The 20313-nt window shown below is 33.7% G+C and overlaps 1 protein-coding gene across 4 annotated transcripts in view; it reads right to left on the bottom strand.

Annotated features, from left to right (window-relative positions):
• Positions 1 to 12305: 12305 nt before the first annotated feature.
• The window catches only part of LOC136974554 (ATP-dependent translocase ABCB1-like), a 42309-nt gene continuing 34301 nt past the window's right edge, over positions 12306 to 20313 (bottom strand). For all 4 annotated transcript variants that reach the window (XM_067269468.1, XM_067269466.1, XM_067269465.1 and 1 more), the window contains exons 17-27: positions 19995 to 20099; positions 19823 to 19900; positions 19665 to 19748; positions 19382 to 19585; positions 15524 to 15624; positions 15265 to 15408; positions 14921 to 15077; positions 13709 to 13906; positions 13005 to 13211; positions 12789 to 12935; positions 12306 to 12708 (exon numbers count right to left, since the gene is read on the bottom strand). In XM_067269468.1, the coding sequence (XP_067125569.1) occupies positions 12499 to 12708; positions 12789 to 12935; positions 13005 to 13211; positions 13709 to 13906; positions 14921 to 15077; positions 15265 to 15408; positions 15524 to 15624; positions 19382 to 19585; positions 19665 to 19748; positions 19823 to 19900; positions 19995 to 20099 (1635 nt within the window). In that variant the 3' untranslated portion in view covers positions 12306 to 12498. The remainder of the gene's footprint in view (positions 12709 to 12788; positions 12936 to 13004; positions 13212 to 13708; positions 13907 to 14920; positions 15078 to 15264; positions 15409 to 15523; positions 15625 to 19381; positions 19586 to 19664; positions 19749 to 19822; positions 19901 to 19994; positions 20100 to 20313) is intronic.

The raw sequence follows: 20313 nt of genomic DNA, 5'->3' as shown, positions 1-20313 counted from the left end.
CACTGTATCATTCTTCACTGTATTCATCTTCCCTGCAAAAAGTTCGTGTGTTTTATTTTTATTTCTTTTATTTTCAATCTTATAATGAAGAAATAAATACAATGCCAATTAAAATGTCTTTTTTCTTTTTTACACCTTATTCTATTACATTCTTATCTCTCTGTTAAAAGGCGGTCTGTCATAATAAACACGACTTTACTTCCTTCCAGGAGATTTTTTGTGGTGTTTATAGAAAACTTAACAATATCATCTAAAAAAAGGATGTATTGGCGTAATGGATGCGGAATAATTCTTAAATCAATATTAATGAATTCATTCTCGATGTCAATTGAATTTGTTCTAGAACAGGAATAAACCAACAAAATGAATTAACGCTGTGGCAGCATCTAATACTACAACAGGAAAGATTAAGACAAGTTATAATTTATTCTGAAAAAGTGATGAAATAAGAAAGATCGATAATACTTTTTTTTGTTGTTATTTTATACATGGAATTAAAGACATCTAAAAATCCCAGGAATATTTCGGAAACTGATATAAGATTCCTTATCCCATCCTCCTGGTTCGCCGTTCTTCTTCCCCCCCGTACTTTCACGTTGTGGGCTTGGTCAATCGCACCATGGATATAGAAAGGGCCCTTTTCCTACTGCGATTTCACGTGAAGTTTTTCGAATTGTCTTCACATATCTAAAAGGGGTCAGTTTTCATAGAAGTCTTTCTTGGGGGCACTTCCCTTTGTAGTTTATCCCTGTGATGCGTTGTCTTAGTTTATCAAACCAATCCAATATTCTCGATTGCAAAACATTTGATTCTTTGGACAATATTTCCTTTATAAATCATCTGATTAGCACGAGATCGATAAATAGTCATGATGTAGTTCCTTCCATTTGAGCTTGGTCCAACATCTCTTACATTATTTAGTAAGAAAACAATTACTAGATTTAATATGATTTGGATCCTTTTAAGTAAATGCAAAACTACTTATTTATTTATTTTTGGTGATTTCAAAGTAAATTGATATTATTTCTTTCTATAAAAGTGTTTTAGTTTTTAAAAGAGAACAGTAGAAAAATAAAATCTTTTCAAATATTTTTTAAATTATGCAAAATAAAATACTGAGATAGAAAAATAATTTATGAAATAACAAATGTTACTTTTCCTTGTATTCAAATACTTGTAAAATTTAAATTCACTTAAAGCAAGTTGAATTCGATGCAATGTTTTTTCTTCTCCTTCACATGATAGAAAGCCAAGTTTTTCTGATGTCGAAATGTATCTTTAAATTTAATCAAGAATAGATTAAAATTTAATTAAAAATACTATCAGAAAAATAAAGCTATTAACAGGAAAATAAACTTGTAATTAAATTTTTACACAATTAAAATTTCTCTGAAAATTAAGAACTTTTAACTTCTTTTTTTTTTTTTGTCAACAGCTCTTATCATGACGTCTTTCCATTAACTGTACGTAAATAACAATTTCATTCTACGGATTTTCTTAAATATTTAATATTATTTGAAATAAACTAATTAAAAGAACCAAGGAATCTATTATCGTTCTTCCTGAATTCTCAGGTGATGCTCACAAGAAGCCCAATAGTACTAATGGTAGGTACTAGATCTACTAAACATTAGTAGTTGGTAGTGGGTTCTCATCCGACAAACGGCTGGACGAGTGGAGTTTTTTAGGGTTTTTCACATGTCTAACACCAAAACGGGAAAATTTACCAGAAAGACTCCGCGGCAGACACCCTCTTGGCACATCAACCACGTGTTGTGTTGCTTTACTCCTCAAATTAAGCGTGTAGATAATGTGAAGCAATGAATATATAGTCCGATAAAAATATTGTAAAATATCTAGCAATGTTTTCTTAAACTTTACACTTTTTTCTTAAATTAAAATGTTAATTATCATTAGCTCTTATTATGCTTAGTAATTGAAGTGCTGCGAGCGAGATGAGCCTCTTTTGCAAGTTTACTTGGCAGCGACTCAAATTGACAACTCGCTGAAACACGTTTTTCCAAAAAATAAGTTGATCAAATTAAAAGAAATGTTGCAAATTAATAGAAGTAATAAAATGGCTTGTCGTGACAGAGACTAAATTTTAAAATTCGACCTAGCTTAATGTATACAGTTATGCGACAACGTGTCAACAGAGTTAAATGAATTGAGAACTTTAATTAACCTTTCACTTTTTTATGAAATACTTGTAAAGTATATCACATTTACATAAAAATATCACAACTTTTATAAAATTGCCATAAATTTTTATTTATGTTAAAATATAAGTGAAAACTGCAAGTTTTTGAATGAAGTCCCATCAGATTATGTATATGTCCGGATTTTTGGATGCAGTTTTAGAATGGATTGGGTGCTCGTTTGGGTGCTTTTAAATGCTGTATTATTAAGACAAAAACCAACAAGATGTACTATATTTACAAACTATATAATTGTTTATTGCAATTTAGACATAAAAGATGAGCATTGTAATTACAACAGTAACCATTTCAATGTTCTTAAAAGTGAAGTTTTCTCGTTTGGAGAATAGAATGTAAGGGAAAAGATTTTTTATGTCGACCGAGACTAAGGGGACATGTTTCAGTTTTACTGAAAATTCTAGTTCGGTGCAATCCAGAATATTTTTCAAATCGGGATTTTTTGATAAACTAGATTTGAGTTTGTCCAGGGCAAAACAGTTCAGTACATCAAGCGCCTGACTTACAACATTCCACTGATTTCGCATTTCAGTTCCACGTCTTTCCAGCTCGTTGATTTTATCCACCAATAACTTGTACGAATGCACGGAGTAGAGCTCTGTGATCACTACTGGATCAGCGACCAGTTTCTCGACACTATCGACGGCCGCAGAATCACCAGGAGGAAGTTTGTTGATAAACGCATTAATTAATTCGAAGTAGAATACCACACTTGTTTATGTAAGACCCCCAACGGATGACCAGATATTAGAGTTCGTTGAGTTCGTATTTTCAAGTTGGTACATTTTGAACAACATTGGTTGTACGTAGCACCTGGTCAGTGGTGCAACAAGAATGTTCAACACGTACCGTTTTGTGGAATCCGTTGTTTCTTCCAGTATAAACACTACAGGATTGTCTCCAACAACGTCCAGGTGCCCCTATAAATATATGCTCGAAATTCCTCTTTTTTTGTTTGCCTTCTCTATGCTTTTCCAAACTTATTTGTCGCCTGATTTTCGTTTCTTGGTGTTTCACATCAACCGAAATCGCATAATCGCAAATGGAACAGCAAAAAACGTTTCCGTCTGTGCATACACCTTCATCTTTAAACTTATTTGCTAAAATGTTCAGTTTAGATGCGGACAGTTTTGCCATTTTCTAATGTCGCCGAACACCGAACAAAGGAAATTGGAACTGTTGTGCTCACAAGTCAAGGTAAGGTGACCTCAATACAGAATTTTCTAGATTGTTCTTTTCTTAAAAAAAGAAAACACGTGTTGCAGATTTTCAGCGAATCTGTTTACATTCTTAGAACAACCCCAAGGCTTAGTTGTTTAGTCCAGAAAATTCCGCTTTACTCCCTTTTCTCTCAACAAAAGAAGAGAGTAAGCTAATTATTGTATTTTTTCCTCAGCATACGTGGCCTGGTTTAACGAATTTGTTTTTCCCCCATCAAGTGAATGAATAAAAACCACCAAAAAAGAGATAATTGTCAACATATTCTTTGAAAATGTAAAAAGGGAGAAACTGGGTGCAAAATATATAGTTTGGGTGCTAGTCACTGTTTTGGAGGCAGGTTTGCAATTTGGGTGCTAAACAATTTGGCAATGAGTGGGCCTACTGCACTAAACCAACTTAGTTTGTCTTTTTACACTCTGCCCCTTTCAAAAATCGAGTGGGTGAGGTACCCAAAAATCCGGACCTTAGTTATAACATATATGACGCAATAAGAAGTTTATGTTACGAATAATTGCAAAGAAAAGGAGTACATGCGTATACGTTTTAAGAAAAAATTTAAAAGTAAAGAAAATCTTTATTTTTAATTGTTTTTCTTAAATTTTATCTTGCACATTATACAGTAAAAATAAGAAAATTAATTAAAATATCTTTAAACAAAAATATTTAATTTTACTTTTATCACTGATGATTTTATTTTTATCACCTAAGAAAACTTCTATAGAACAAGGCCTTAGCCTTGCTCTATAGATGTTCTCTTAGGCTCCAGGAGTTACATATGCGCACCTCAACTAATTTTGTGAAGTACCTTCGCGAAAGACCAACGTCCTATGAATTCGGGATGGAGTATAAAAACGCTCGTATCATATAAGGATTATATAAGTAAGGATTTAGACAAATCTTTGCAAATATTATAGGTTATAAATAGTTAGGTCAATTAACTGTAGATTATTATCATATATAGTCCGCACACCGAAAGAATAGACTTGAATTAGTCTGAGCTGAAAGGGTCTACAATGATGGACAAAAGTATTGGCACAGTAATATTTAAGCAAATTAGTTTTACCATGTCATTTTTTATGCCCATATGATGGATATATGAAATCCAATGTTTCTTTTAACCTTATCAAATATAAAAAATATTGTTATTTCAATCTAGTTGTTGTTTTTATCAAAATAAATAGCAAAGGTACTGAAAAAAAGAAGAAAGAAAAATCATTTCACATTTGTGTAGTCTTAATAAATCATATTCAGAAATTGAGAAAATAGATAAAAAGAATAGGTTTACTATAAGAAATGTTATTAAGCGTTTTAAATCGAATCGCAGCATGGAAAATAAACCAAGATACGGTTGCCCAAGGAAGCTTACTCTCAGAGAAAAGAGATATGTAGTCTGTTCAGTCAAGAAGAAGCCAAAAATATCTTTAACTGAAGTTGCAATGATGCTAAAAGAAGATTTCAACAAGGTGGTTCATCCGAAAACTGTCCGCCAAATCCTTCATTGTGCTGGTTACAGGGCGAGAGTAGCCAGAAGAAAGCTATATATAAGTAAAATAAATCAAAAGAAGAGGCTAACTTTCCCAAAAGATCCTATAAACAAGCCTAATTCATTTTGGTCTAAAGTGTTGTTTTCAGATGAAAGTAAATTTACTTTAATTCATAACAATGGAAAAAATTTACTTTGGAGAAAACCCAACACAGAGCTGCTAGAAAAGAATGTTCAAGCCACAGTAAAACATGGTGGTTGTATTGTGATGATGTGAGGTTGGATATCGGCTACTGATGTGAGAAAACTTGTATTCATAGACAGTACAATAGATAAAATGACGTATTTAAATATTCTCAAGGGAAATCTTCAGTAAAGTGCAATAAACTAAATTTGGACGATGGCTTTTACTTTCAGCAGGACAATGACCATAAAAATTTGGCTCGTATTGTCTGTCAATGACTACTTTATGATACACCTCACACTCTGAAACATCCTTCACAATCTCCAGATTTGAATCCTATTAAATATTTACAGAAAAAAAACTTCACAATAGAGTGAGAAAATAAGAGATATTGAACTTAAATCATTTCAAAGACTTCTCCTTGAATAAAGAGAATAGTGCATTCAATGATAGAGAGAGTAAGAGCTATTATTTAGAACCAGAGATTTACTACAAAATATAAATTGTAATATATTTTTAGCATTATTTGCAACTGTGCCAATACTTTTGTCATTTGTTTTGATGAGTAGGAAACTTCATTAATCTTTTAAGAATATATCATTATTTAATTTTAGTTTAAAAGTTTGTAATATATTTTATATCATTCTTAACTATGTGTATATGATTTTTATTTTGAAAACAATTACTTTATTCTAAGTATATTTCACTATACATTCAAAAATACCGAGTGTGCAGGGCCGGATTATCCAATAGACAAATTAGACAAATGTCTGGGGCCCGTAATTCGGAGGGGCCCGGCTTCAGTGCAGAATCTTTCTCTGTTTTAAAACGAGTTAAAAATTATTTAAGAAATTCGATAGGACAGGAAAGGCTGTCTTTAACAATGCTTACTAAAGAGACACTCTCAAACAGTTAGATTGATCAATTTTCTCAAATGAAAATCCAAAAACGAAAAATTTAAATATTTTAAAGGCTGATTAATGGATAAAATTACAGTATAGTTGTCCCTTGATAGTCCGACGTTTTGTAATCCGACATGCTCAGTAGTCCGACGCACCTCCCGTCAATGTCACCGTAGTCCCCGTCCCCGTTACGTGTCTGCTTGCACAGAAGCATGTTGCGACATGAATCGCCACACCCAATTCTTACACGATGACACATTTCTTGTGTTTTCCATGAGCAGTTCTGTACGTACATACTGTATTATTTATGCCTACACTACTGTATGTACTGTACTGTACATTTATTGGCTTCCATATTTCTTTTAATAGAGATTAATAGAGTTACTTTATTAGAGTAAAGTAATAAACATGTTTCAGTTAACCGAAATGGGTGTTTCATTTCCATATTAACCTAGGCAGCATTTTACTCATAAAATGTAGAAATATTGTAGGCTACTGCTAGCAAAACAATGCCAAATATGTAATCACTTTCGGTAATTCGGACACTTTTGGTAGTCCGACACCCCTTTGGTCCCATACCTGTCGGATTATCAAAGGACAACTGTATATACATTTTTCGTTGTATCAGAAACTCTTTTGCTGTACAAGTTATTGTATTAGTGTTTGTATTCTCTATTATTAATAAAAATTTTAAGTGATATTATTTAAGATTTGTTTAGAAGCAACTTATATAAATTGGGCCCCAATTTAAATTTTGTCTAGGGCCCGCTAGAGGCTTAATCCGGCGCTGCGAGTGTGCCAATAGTTTTGTCTACCATTGTATGTCAAATAAAAGGAATGAAAGGAGACATGTGACAAAAGATCAAATACATGTTTCAACTCCCTTTGTAAGGAACTGAGTCCGAGCATTATTTTTATTTTATTATTATTTTTCGTTTTATTTTATTTTGTTTGGGGCTTATGTTTAGTTAGGACGAAGGTTCCCCACCACTCTCTTAGTAACCAAAAAAGAAGATAATAAACCAACTCACGAAAGAACGAGCGCCGTAGGAAAAATCACGCGCACTTGCGCTGCCCAGCGGAAACGAACAGTCCACAGAAAAGAATGGAGGGGGGAATCCCCACACTCACTAGGAAAAGAAATACTTACTAAACCGTCATAAAACATCCCAGAAAATTGTGCTAAATGCTTTGTAAACGGTTTATAAGATTTTGTCGGAGAATTCAAGCTGCCAGAAAGAAATTTGATGTTAGACACTTAAGTATGTAAATAAGAGGAGTAACCTAGCTGAATTGTGACGTCACCTCACAGCATAAAACCAGCTCGCTAACCGAAGACGAACGAGGTGTCTATCGGAGAAAAGGCGAATCGAGGCCAGAATCTCCATATAAACCGGAGGAGAAGTAAAGAAAGAAAGAAAGACGAACGAGGTGATTCCTGATCGAGGTGTACTACTGAGTGAAACATTCGAGGCGAAGTCCAGATTGAAAGTTAGGCGATCCAAGGTGTTTAAAGAGGAATTCGATTTGACGATAGCGAAAGGATTGAGGAAACGGGTTCCTAGTATGGTGAGACGAACTATCAGTCACAAGAGATTTTGTTCATGGTTCTTAAGTATTTGATTTGTCGCATTTTCAAAGGGGAATTAAGATTAAGTTAAGCTAAGTAGCTGAGTTTTATTGTCGGGTTGATTTTCGTTAATAAATTTTTTGTTTTGGATTATAGACATTTGTACATAATTAAATGTACTTGAAACTTTTTCTTTGACTTGATATTTGTCGTTATTCTTACTAATTCTTTTTTTCTTTTTTCGGTGCACTCGTAAAAGCCCAGGCCTGGCAAATTAATCTCGAATCCGCGTAAAGTACCCGTTAGGTTAACGGAAGTTTTACTGGCCGCAGTTAGTGTCTGTTTCCTGAGATACTAAAAATAGTACTTTCAACATTTGGGAGTTGAAACATGTATTTGATGTCTTTCAGCTGTTTTACTTTTTACATTTCTAAAACGTTTTAATGCCATCTTTATCATAAATTTTTATTGTTTTATTCTTTTTACAAATTTACTTTTAAGTGCAATGTTGTTCACACGTCAATAATGTCTCTTTCCATTCCTTTCATTTGACATAGGCTGACTCATGTTTACTCTTTTGCTGCGTGGACCTTAGTAACTCAAAATATAACTATCCGAGAGTACCTCACGTTCCATGTGCTTATACGTGTATAGTCAACATAATACGTGGTGTGTGAAACTTCATTAAATGTTGTGCAGCCCTAATAATTTGGCACTGCACACCTACCAGAACCGGCCCTGCTGGCACGTACGGCCAGAATTCCGCGAAACTGGAAAATGGGTTTTGCTACATGCCAGCGTATCAGCATACTGTGCGATCCTTATACACCAATACTTGGCTCAGTGTGGTGTGACCTGTTTTTGATCACCCGCCATATTTCTGCCATTTTGGGTTTGTGGTCTTTTATTTGTTTCCTTGCCTAAAAGTGGTCATTGAAGGACCGCATTTTGCTGATGTTTCTGTGATTCGGGTTCATGTGATAGCAGTTCTCAAGATGGGAAAAATCTTGTTTGGGAACCATTTCTAGAAGTTTTACGAAATTTGTCAAAATTGGTCTCCAATGTTCTCATGGAGAATACTTTACTTTACTTTGGAGGCCAATAAAAGAAATTCCTATATATCTTCTGTTTTATTTTTTGTTTTAATTGTAACATTCACCATATCTACATTTTTATGACCTTATGTATATAATTAATTTTACATTTACAAATTTTTAATAATTTTTGTGTTTTTTCTTTAGAATCGAATTCCTTTAAGTGCATGTTTTTCACTCTTTTTATTTCATTTTTATTTAAATTCAGTATTTATATTTAAATACTTGTAGCTCCATCTGGTGATATTGTAAGAAAGTTTTAATAAAAATATATGTATAGCTGCATTTGTATAAAGCTAGCGGCACTTCTACACAATCATTATTTATATTTTCTAATATGAAAAATAAAATTAAAATAGTTGTTATTTATATAATTTGCTCATTTAGGTTATTTTAAAATATTCTATAAAGAAATTTAATAACACCAAGTTATTGGGAATTTACTTTTATAATTTTTGTTTTCAAATATAATAATTTATATATTTAATGTAATTAGTTCTCTTGGTTTTAGTAACAGTTTACCTATAACAATTATTGATAATTATTATTATTCAAAACTAAAGAATCATTTAAACCTCTAGCGCAGGCAGGTCAAAGATACGGCCCGCGGGCCATAACAGGCCCGCGAGACAATTAGTTGTGGCCCGCGACATCAATATAAAAATGCTATTTGTTTGGTATCAAAATAGTAAAAACAAAGAAAATGAGATTTTGTAAATAGAAAAACCAGAAATTACTATTATTTAAGTATTAAGTATGGACCGAAAGGTTCAGCTGGAACTAGCATTTCTAGAGTTTTTCCTTTGAGCAATCTTTCGTTTTTTTCCTTGGTGTTGGCCACATACCCGTTAAAAGGGGATCTAAGCTTAATAGTAACCTGAGTCGTGTCGGTTATCTTCCTAACACTTTTTCAAAGAAATTTTTGAATTGAAATAACGTGAATTTCGGTTTTCAACGGAAGTTCGTATATAGTTCAGACCTCCTGCCCCTAAGATTTCCGTATCTGGTCGTGTGTTTTTAGATAACCTACACGACTCTCTTGTTAAAGGAAAAGTATGATATACAGGGGCAAGGCACTACTAATTTGAGGTGGAGAGAATATACTTTAAATTAAATTAATTAAAAATATGATTAAAAATTGCAGCCCAGCTTTGTGACGGTTTCACCGTTTCAACATAGTAAATATTCTATCAAACTATTTATAAGATAGTAACGAATAGAATATTTCAATAAATTTATACTGCAATTAAAAATAAAATTTATAAAACAACTTGCATTTTATTTTTCACTATTTGATAACAAAGTCCTTTCTGCTTCATTAATTCTGTAGGCGTTCCAACTTCAGCAACGACTTTTTTATTTATGCAGACAATTTTGCCTTCATTTCTTACAGTACCCAAGCAAGGAGCAAAAACAAATGTCGTCCTACTTTTTCTAACCTATAGAAATTTATCAAAAATAAGATTAATACATGAAATGAATAAATTTTTAATATTTATTTGACTGAATTTAAATTTAAACAAAATTTCTACGATGGAGCATACAACTTATATTTTCTTATGTCATTTAAAATATTAAAACAAATATTTAGCGAGGTTATCAATACTGATATGAGAACAGCGATTGAAGAATTTAAAAATGAAGTCACTGGCATTTTCATTCATGGGTCGAAAACAACCTATGATACAAAGATAATATCGTCGTTTTGGTAGAGTATGACAAGAAGATGGAAAAATTGGTGAAAATCTTGAATGAAGAGGCAATGAGGTTTTGGTCTAAATTACTATATTGGAAAGACAAACACAATGTGTTTTTCATAGAATCATGTAAGAAAATCAGTAGAGCAAAGAGTGGTATTATTGAACACCCTCAGTATTTGAAGAACAATTTACTCACTCTAGTAGTGACAGCTGGAGCTTGTTTATTAGGTCATTCTAAGGATCTTAGAAGGGCTGAAGTCGCTAGTTTTGTAATTGTGACAGAGGAAAAAGCGTTTTTGTTGTTCGTTTATTTTCAAATGTTTAAAAGTTACAGCCACTCCTCATTTAATGACCTACTTGTTTAATGACTACTCGAACTTATGACCGGCTCCCAACGTCTGGAATTTTCTTTCTCAGTTTGAGTATCAGGAATTCTCCTTCGTAGTTTTAGTCGCGTCTCCGCAGCCAGTCAGGATTTACTACACGAAGTGTTTGCAATCGCTAAGACCACATTTCATTTTTAAAATTGTACTCTTTTGTGCATTCCATAGTACAAGATGGCATTTCCATCGGTCTAATATCCGAATCACAATTATACAGTGGGTGATCGGTTAACGAACGTAATCCGTTCCAAGACTGTTCGTTATCCGAATTATTCGTTAACCGATTATCGATTTACCATAGGATTTTATGGCAATTTGATTAATTCGTTCTGGAGATCCCCAAAACTAAAAAATATATACTTTCTTACTACATTTATATGTAATAATAAAAATACATATATGCACAGTCTTGCATTTTTATTTGTCATGTTTTTTCCGTTTGGACAGATTCTTTAGCCCCAAACAATGTCGATTGCTTTTCTCTCTTTTTCAGAAGTAATTAATAGCATTTTAATTGTAGAGATCCCCCAAACCTATTAACCTCAACCTGATTTGGATGCCATTCTAAGACCGTCAATCTGACATCCTCCCACTTCTTCAAAGAAAGTTTAATCGCAGATATCTACATTAATTCACTTTTTCAGAAGAAAACATATCTCGCCGAGTTTCTTGGTGTTCTTCATTCAAGAGTTCTTGGCGTTCTGTTGTCAGATCAGTTTCAGGTTCCATTATGAGCTCTTCAATGTTCATTTCTCAGATGTGATTTTTGTTACTCCTCAATCTGCTTGTCTTCTTGATTTATACAGTATCTTTCTTAGATATGATTGAACTGCGGCCTACTGTAGACCTGTTCAAGTCATACTGCTTAGCGACATCAGACGACATCTGCCTACTCTATCTTTGCTATTATACTCTCGCCTTTCGAAAATAAAAACCGACGCAAAACTCAACGAATGCCCGCCCGACAGTCTCGCGAATACTATAAAAGAATTGTTTGTCAGAAAAAATAAAAGGCTGGAATTACAAGGGAGAGTTTCAAAGTTCGGAGGAATACTATCCGACGGGTTGAGCGTCGATGTCGACGTCTCCCGCTCTCTAAAAAGTTTCTGATATATGCCTGAAGACAAGGGATGACTAATTGGTATTCATTACTTTACGTCGCTTCTTCTTGTGTTTGTTTTGTGAGGTGTTTCGTTAACCGATCATCCACTGTATTTTCAGTTATTTATTACATTCTTAAATATAACATATTCTCGAAAAATGACTATTAAAATAGTAATACAACAGAAATTTTAGTTGCATTTAGTAATACTATTAAAACTTCTATTATATTTTTAAGCTACTAAAAAGTCATTAACATTTTTAACATATTGTCTAACGTTTACTTGCCATTGGGCAAGCTGACACCGCTCTCTTCCCAACCGCGCCAATGTAGACTGGTCGAACCCTCGATGGGCTTGATAGAACGAATAAGTGCTCTTATACGCATAGTGCTTTTGATAGTACTCATATGATGGAAAGAATAAATTTTAAAAAATGTGTTTTTTTTTATTTTTTAATAAAAATTTATGCAATATCAATAAAAAGTTACCGTTTATACATATATATCACAAGCAACATACTATATATTATAAATAAAATGTACCAACATCGACATTAAAAATGGTATAAATAAAATAAGTGTGTTTTCTTTTAGTCACTTTTTAACCTAGGTATGAACTGTAGAGTACTGTACGTGTTGACTTTTATGAATCACTTAATTTTCCAGATTGAAAGGCGCACAGTTTATGATAAAGACCCTTTTTTGACAAAAGAGAATTATGGGTTCCTTTCTCAACAACTTTTCCTTTATGAATAACTACAATCTGGTCGGCATTTTGTATGGTGGATAATCGATGAGCAATAACGATGCAAGTTCTTCCTACACGTGCTTGATCTAACGCATCCTGTACTATCTGGAATAGGAGATAAAACGGTAATTTATTATAATGAAGAATTTTGGGGATTATTTTATAAATATTTTTATATTATTTACCTTCTCGCTTTCTGTGTCCAGTGCAGATGTTGCTTCATCTAATAAAAGAATTTTTGGTTTCCGAACCAAAGCTCTTGCGATAGCAATGCGCTGTTTCTGACCACCACTTAACTGCGTGCCCCTATCACCTACACTGGTGTCATATCCCTATAAAATTCAAATTAGTTAATCAATAGCACCAAATAAGTTTTTTATTATAATGTTAAGCGTTCTTACAGCTGGCAAGGATGCTATGAAATTGTGAATATTGGCTTTACGAGCGGCTTCGATAATCTCGTCCATCGTAACTTGTCGGGAATTGTCACCGTAAGCGATATTTTCAGCGATGCTATAGCCGAAGAGAACTGGTTCCTGAGATACCAAACCAATTTGTGATCTCAGCCAAGATACATTCAGATTCTCGATGTTAATACCATCAACCAACTGAAATATATTTTGAAAATTATTTAGAAATATATATAAAAATATTCTACTAAACATGTGAATCCGCATATCCCAAAATAATTTCTAAACCCGAATCTACCAAGGTATGTAACAATATGCATTTATTTAGCTAATAATTTAATAGTAGCACACCGAATTTCGTTATAAAATATCATTTATTTTTGATATAATTAGTATATAGAAAACTAGCTTCCCTTAGAGTAAGTCCAATTTCCGCTACTAATTTATATTTACATTTAGGTGTGTATGAAACTAATACGATGGATATACGATAACTAATGGGTATAAGTGAAAATATGAATTATAAATATGCAAGGCAATAGAAAGTAACTTGCACATTGTTGCTACCCTTTGGTACAGCGCGTTAGGTAAGTGCAAGCCTTACGTCCCTGAGCATTATTTAATACGAATATAACAGCACAGACATCTATATCACTACATTTTTATACTTTACAAATGAATTTAATGGAACGTACCACTTCTCCATCGAGTGCATCGTAGAATCTTTCCAATAATTGTATACAGGTACTTTTACCGCATCCACTACTTCCCACTAATGCTACAGTTTGTCCAGAACTTACTGTCAAATCCAGACCTTCTAATACTTTTACTTCTGAACGTGTTGGATAATTGAAAAACAAGTTTTTGAATTCGATACAACCAGATGTTGATACCTGAATAAATTTTAAGTTGTCATTAATTAATCAATTAAATTTAACATTAAACACTCAGCTTTAGTTCTAAAATAAGATTAACTATTTACTATAAACACTTAAATAAATTATTATGTATTTTAAACTAATTTACGAATTCACTTTCATTTGAACGATATTTTGAAAAATTAAATTTTGTATAGCCTAAAGCTTTGTTGTTTTTAATATTAGAGAATAATACTGTTTTTTCCTTTTAGAAATCTATCAATTAGACTTCATTATTCTCACAGCTATCGATATACAGATACGTCAATATTGAAAAATTTCCGATATTAGTATATTGCTATCGGAATATCACAATACGAAGTTACTTCATCAGTTAGCTTAGATTGTTTTATTCATAGAATTAGTGTTTTAACGAGCTTCGTAATCTGTTATCCATTTTTTCTTTGGCTTCATCGCTGTGGGTCTCTTTCCCACATTTTCTTGTGCCTTCATTTTCCTATCAGTTTCCATTATCACAATCTTCCTTCCAGTAAACAAAGCTTCCTCTTCCCCTCATATGCCGAAACCATCTCGACCTTGCCTCCTGCATTTTCTCACCTTCACTTTTATTTGTAATCCTGTCAATCTACACATCCAATATAAAATTCTAGTTTATGCCATCTCATCCTAGTCATGTTAATACTCTTGAAGAGAACGGAAAAATCTTCCTCTCAAAAGTACTAATACGAAGTACGCAATAAATTTTAATTGAAAGTGTTTTAAAAGTCAATCAGAACATTTATTTAATAGCATGATTATAAACAATACTTTTCTTCGAGCAATGAATTCATTATTACTTAGCTGAAATAATACCCGCTTAAAATTTCCCCGAAATAAAGAATTTTATCCAAAAATTTTCTATACAGGAATATCGACGATTGTTATTATCAATAGATATCGGGGAGGTCTATCAATATAAAAATTCAGTAATATAATAAATAAACAGAATTATTAAAAAGTATTTGATTGTATATTGTAATCAATTGTTACCTGTTTGAGCCCCGCTTGACAGAAACTGTCGACTTTTGATTTGATATCTAAAAATTTAAATATTCTATTTGTTGCAGTTTTTGCCTTTTGATAGTTTGGTGCAAACGAAACTGCTTCTGCCATCATCATTGTTCCCAAAATAATACTTTCAGTAATTCTATTTAAAATGAAAATTGATTATAATTATTGTTTAATTTTTGAAATTATAAAAATATCACAAAATATAAATGAACATGAAGAACAATTAAGTAATAAGATTGACAGATACGAGCATTCTTATTACATTTCGTTTATTATAGTTAATAGGTTCATAAAAATATTTCAATAATAACTTTTCAACTTACTTAAAAAGATCTCCAAACTTTAAGTCCTCTTCCACCATCAATATACTTCCGTAGTACATGGCTACGGAATAAGCCAAAGTTGGAATGCTCTGAGCAAAACCAAAGGTCAAACCACGAGCGAAACATCTTGTCTTAAATTTTCTTCTAATTAAAAAAACAATTAAATTTTTAATAAAATTATTCCAGCTGAGTTTTTAATTTAAAAGAAAAATCTAAAAATATATTAAAGGAACTTTTCATATTGATATGAACATATTACCTGGATGACTCTGATAAAAATGTTACGTAGCTATTGTAAAACGATTCTTGCTGGTGAAGAGACGTTACTGTGCGAATATTTTCAATGGCTTCAACTGAAATCTACATCAATAATAATTAAAATTGTTAAGAAAATTTTAATTATTTTTAAAAGTAAATTATATTAAATTGTGATAGAAGTACGTCCGTATATAGACTGCTGGCCATTAACGATGCTACACCAGGGAGGAAATCAAATATCAGAATCATATTTATTGTACACATACAGTATAATGGGAGAAAGATATGATTAAATTGACAGGTAATTTTGAGACACAAAGCATGCAGAAATCATTACCAAGAGCAGCCGCCTTTGGCAGCAATAACAGCTGTCATTAAGCTGGGCATCGAGTTGAACAGAGTTTGGATGGCAGGTATGGATATAGCAGTCCATGAGGCTTCAATTTATGCCAGAGTTCATCTATCATACGTACTGGCGAGTGGGTGGCATGCCAGTATCTCTGCAACCAATGACCAGATGTTCTTAATTGGTGACAGATCAGGAGAACGTGCTGGCCAGGGCAACAGTCGAACACCCTCTGTATACAGGAAGGTCAGAACAGTATGGGGTCGTACATTCTCCTGTTGAAAAATAGCGTTAGCACTCCATACCATCACTGCAGGTGCTGGGGCCGCATGATGACGATGACGAATGCACACTGGCAATGATCGTTTCCCTCGGTGCATCCACACACTGATACGATCATCATGATGCTGTATGTATAACCAGATTTCCTCTGAAAAGACGACGTGACGCCACTCCTGCATCCATATTCGTCGTTGAATGTACCATTGTAGACGCTTCTATCTCCGCTGCAGTGTCAAGGGAAGTCGCAGCAATGGTCGCCATGCTTTTAATCCGTGATGCTGCAGACGTCGTCGCCCTGTCCGTGCAGACACTGGCAGCCGATCGCAGAGAGAACGTTTAGAGGCCGACGGCGGTTTACAGATCGGATAGACCGCGGTTCGGAAAAATTTCATTGCAGAGACAGCGTTTCGAGCTTGCCGAGCGTTAATGTAGACAGCGATTAGAAACAAGTTATTTGACCTACTTTCTAGACTCACTGGACAGCAGGTTTAGAGGACTTTTTAATTCGAGTGGTAGTTTTGTTGGTGGAAAAGTTTAGATAAAAATGAATATCATTTCTTCGATAAATGTTGTAAACAATACGAATCGAATAATTATTTATTAATTAATTGCTTGGAGCAAAAATAACAAAATTAAATATTTTAAATTTGTTTTAAATGTTCTAATTCCGATATTCAAATGGGTAAAGACTTAAATGCATCCGGTTTAAATTAATTGTAGTTTTATTTACAATTCGAGTATCGTGTCGGTTATAAAACGTTAATGCATTTCGAAGTCATTGTAGTTAATCACCTAGTCAGAACGCTCTGTTAAACAAGACAATTTTAATAATTACCGAAATCTTTTTATAGAAATATTTAAAATATATATTTAAAATTATTCATTTTTTATTATTACTATTACATTTCGACAGTTACGAAGGGAGACGATGTCGAAATAATTCCTTAAAAATCTATTCCGAAGACGAATTTCGAATTCGGTATAAATTTTCTAAATATGGATTTGTTCTTATTTTAAACCGTATTGGCGACGAAATTAAATATCGAAATGGAAAAAGATTGTCATTAATTGCCGAATAATGGTTGTTGACGGCCTTAAGATTTTATTTCCGGAAGCTTTCGGAATATAGTTGGCGACCTATTCTGATGTCACAAACGAATAATCCGAGTGGCCGAACGACTCCTAAAACAGGAGAGTAATGACGGAGAAAGTAAGAGCCAATGTATTGCCGAAGTTCCTTTAGAGAGCGTTCAGAAATAGACGCTCGTCGTCTTTGCAACGCATTTTAAACCGCGGTTCAGCCAGCCAACGTCTATAGGCCGTTCTGTTGTTAAACGTCGTTTAACGTAAACTCTGTCTCTGCAATCGGCGGTGGGAGTTCGGTCGTGGGATCCGAGCGAGGCTGGCCGACGTGGAGTTTTCCGGGTTTTCTCTACGTCTGTAACGCCTGAATAGGGTCCAGTTTTCCTTAAAAAACCTCCGGGAAGGCATTATTCCCCCCCTCGCGCGTATGGCCAGTCCATCTATAAGGCTGGCTAATCGGAGGCATGCGTCCATATTCTCGTTCTCGGAGTAAATAGCTACATGAGCTGCACATTCCATATTGACCATTGTATGAAAAAAAACGCGACCTAATGTGCGTGTCCGGAGTAACCGCGTTTAGCGTGCAGCTACCACAACGACCACCAGATAATTATCCCTTCTACACGCTCGCGCAGGAAGCAGCTACCAAGCAAGTTTAATTGCCGCATCCAAAGAGGAAAAGGGCTGATTTTGTACATGAATGAGACAGAATGACAAATAAATTGTGTATATATGTTGTATATACTTCAATTAATAACTTTTACGTAATTTAATAACTTCTGATTTTGTAAATGCATTTTAAAAACAAAACTTTAACTTATTCTATGAAGAATCTTTACATTTGTTGTTTATCTAGTTAGTGATAACATTTACCTTTCAAACTTAACGTTTTAATGCTTGTCATATTAGCGAGGTTGCGGCCGACGTTTTCAACGCGAAAACGCGAACGTCGGACGTTCAGCGCCGCCTTCCTCTAAGCCTAAAATTTAACAATGGCGTTTGGAACGTCGAGCATGATTCCATTGACGTTCCAAACGTCATTGTCAAACTTCTAGGCTTACAGGAAGGCAACACTAAACGTCCGACGTTCACATTTTCGCGTTGAAAATGTCGGCGCAACCTCTCTATTTTCTATAGCAAACATTCGACGAAGTCGCCTTGCCGCCACTTTGTAAACAACACGCGTCCACTCTGGACAGAGGTCGCTCGCGAGTTGGAAGCGCGTAGAAAGATTCTTTCCGCTCGCGGACGCTGTCACGTAGGACGCACCATTACACAAGGCATTAAAAAAGCTTTACACAAGCAACCAGCGTGCGAATGCTATTTCCGTATAAAAAAACCCGCTTTACGCTTTCCCTTTTAAACAGACTGTAGGTCAGTGGTTCCCAACCTTTTCTAGGATGCGGAACACTTTTGTGAGCAACTTTCTTTAGCGGAACACTTACTTAAGTTAACTGATGACAAGCTTATGTATTTCATATTATTTTATTAGAAGTGAGCAGTTATAATTCAAAATCTCTACTCATATTATTAACGCCAATTCTAAGACAGGAAAAAATATATCTAAATAACTTTAATGGGAAACTTGTGCCTGATGCTTTTTACATATTTCATTCAGTTTTTATCATTGCCTTTATCTTATTCGAAACAGTAGTACACTCCATAAGTACGAGTCGTACTGTACAAATATATTTAAGTTTATGAAAATTTTATGATTTTAATGATTTTGATATCCGGCGGCTCGAATACGATTGTACACTTTCCGATTTGCGACTAAATCTGCGGAACACTTGGGAGATGCTTACGGAACACCAGTGTTCCGCGGAACACCGGTTGGGAACCACTGCTGTAGGTGGCCTTACCTACATACTTTGCTAGCATGTGCTGAAATGCTATACATTTACATATCACAGCATGTACTTTCATGCAAATATAACATTTGTTGCGTGCAGCTTTCATGATGTAGCAGTTTTAATGGTCAGCAGTGTAATTAATTATTTATGAATGTAATAAGATTTGAAATCTTTATAAATTCGTTATAAATATATTTAGCTGAGAATCCTGAAAGTATTCTACATAATTAATTACGTTCATTACATCTAGATAATAGCTAATTTAATATCATTAAGTAGAATTTCTGTCTTATACCTTTGTGGCGCTTTCTGTGGATTTCTTTTCTCTCAAGAGATGTCCACTAATAATTCGACTTTCCAAATACGTAGCCAGTAAAACAAGAGGGACAAAACTAAGAACGACTAGACCTATCTTCCAGTTATAATAAATGCCAATTACAACTGAAGCTATCAATGTGGCAAGAGCTTGATTTAATGTAGCTAGTCGAGCCCCTGTAGCCTATAAACATTTCAATATGAGATTCAGAAATAATTTGTAAAACATAACAGACACATAGCATAAAAACAAAAATACTTACACCTTGTATCTGAGAAGCATCAGACGATAATTTTGAACACAACGCCCCGGTGTTGTTTTGAGGTTCATCGAACCATCCAATATGCTTTAAAGGAAAGTATGATTTTCACATAACGTTGTATTAATAGAAATTTTTAATACAGCATTTTATATACCAACCTGACGAACCATAACTGCGAATACGTTCTTTCGAAGTTTCATTGTTAATCTTTCCCCAGCAATTGTGAACATCAATGACTAAAGATTATACGTCATAATTTAATTTTATAACCTTACAAAATATCCGAAGTTAGTAAATTATGATAACGTTTCATAATAAACGTTTAAATACCTGAAGAAAAGCCGCAATTGCAGTAATAACCGCCATAATCATGAACAACGTCGAGAACCAGGTTGTGTCTTTTCGAATCTGTACTTTATCTATGCTTGATAACATCTAAAAATTATTTTAATTTTCATGAAAAATCATTACTTTTATGAAGTGTACAAAGTGTGAATTTTAGAAAAATTACTTTTTCTTAAATTCTAATATCAAATTTAGTTATATGCTAGCAGAATTATGAAATGTAAAAAATAAAATTTTATATTTTATATTTTAACTTTAATTAAAATAAAACATTTTTGTCGTAGAAATTTAATTTTAGAATGTG

The sequence above is a fragment of the Centruroides vittatus genome, unplaced genomic scaffold, assembly GCF_030686945.1.
Source record: "Centruroides vittatus isolate TY-2023 unplaced genomic scaffold, ASM3068694v2 contig_350, whole genome shotgun sequence".
Lineage (NCBI taxonomy): Eukaryota > Metazoa > Arthropoda > Arachnida > Scorpiones > Buthidae > Centruroides > Centruroides vittatus.
Note: the sequence above shows the minus strand (reverse complement) of the source record. Positions and strands in the feature narration are given on the sequence as shown.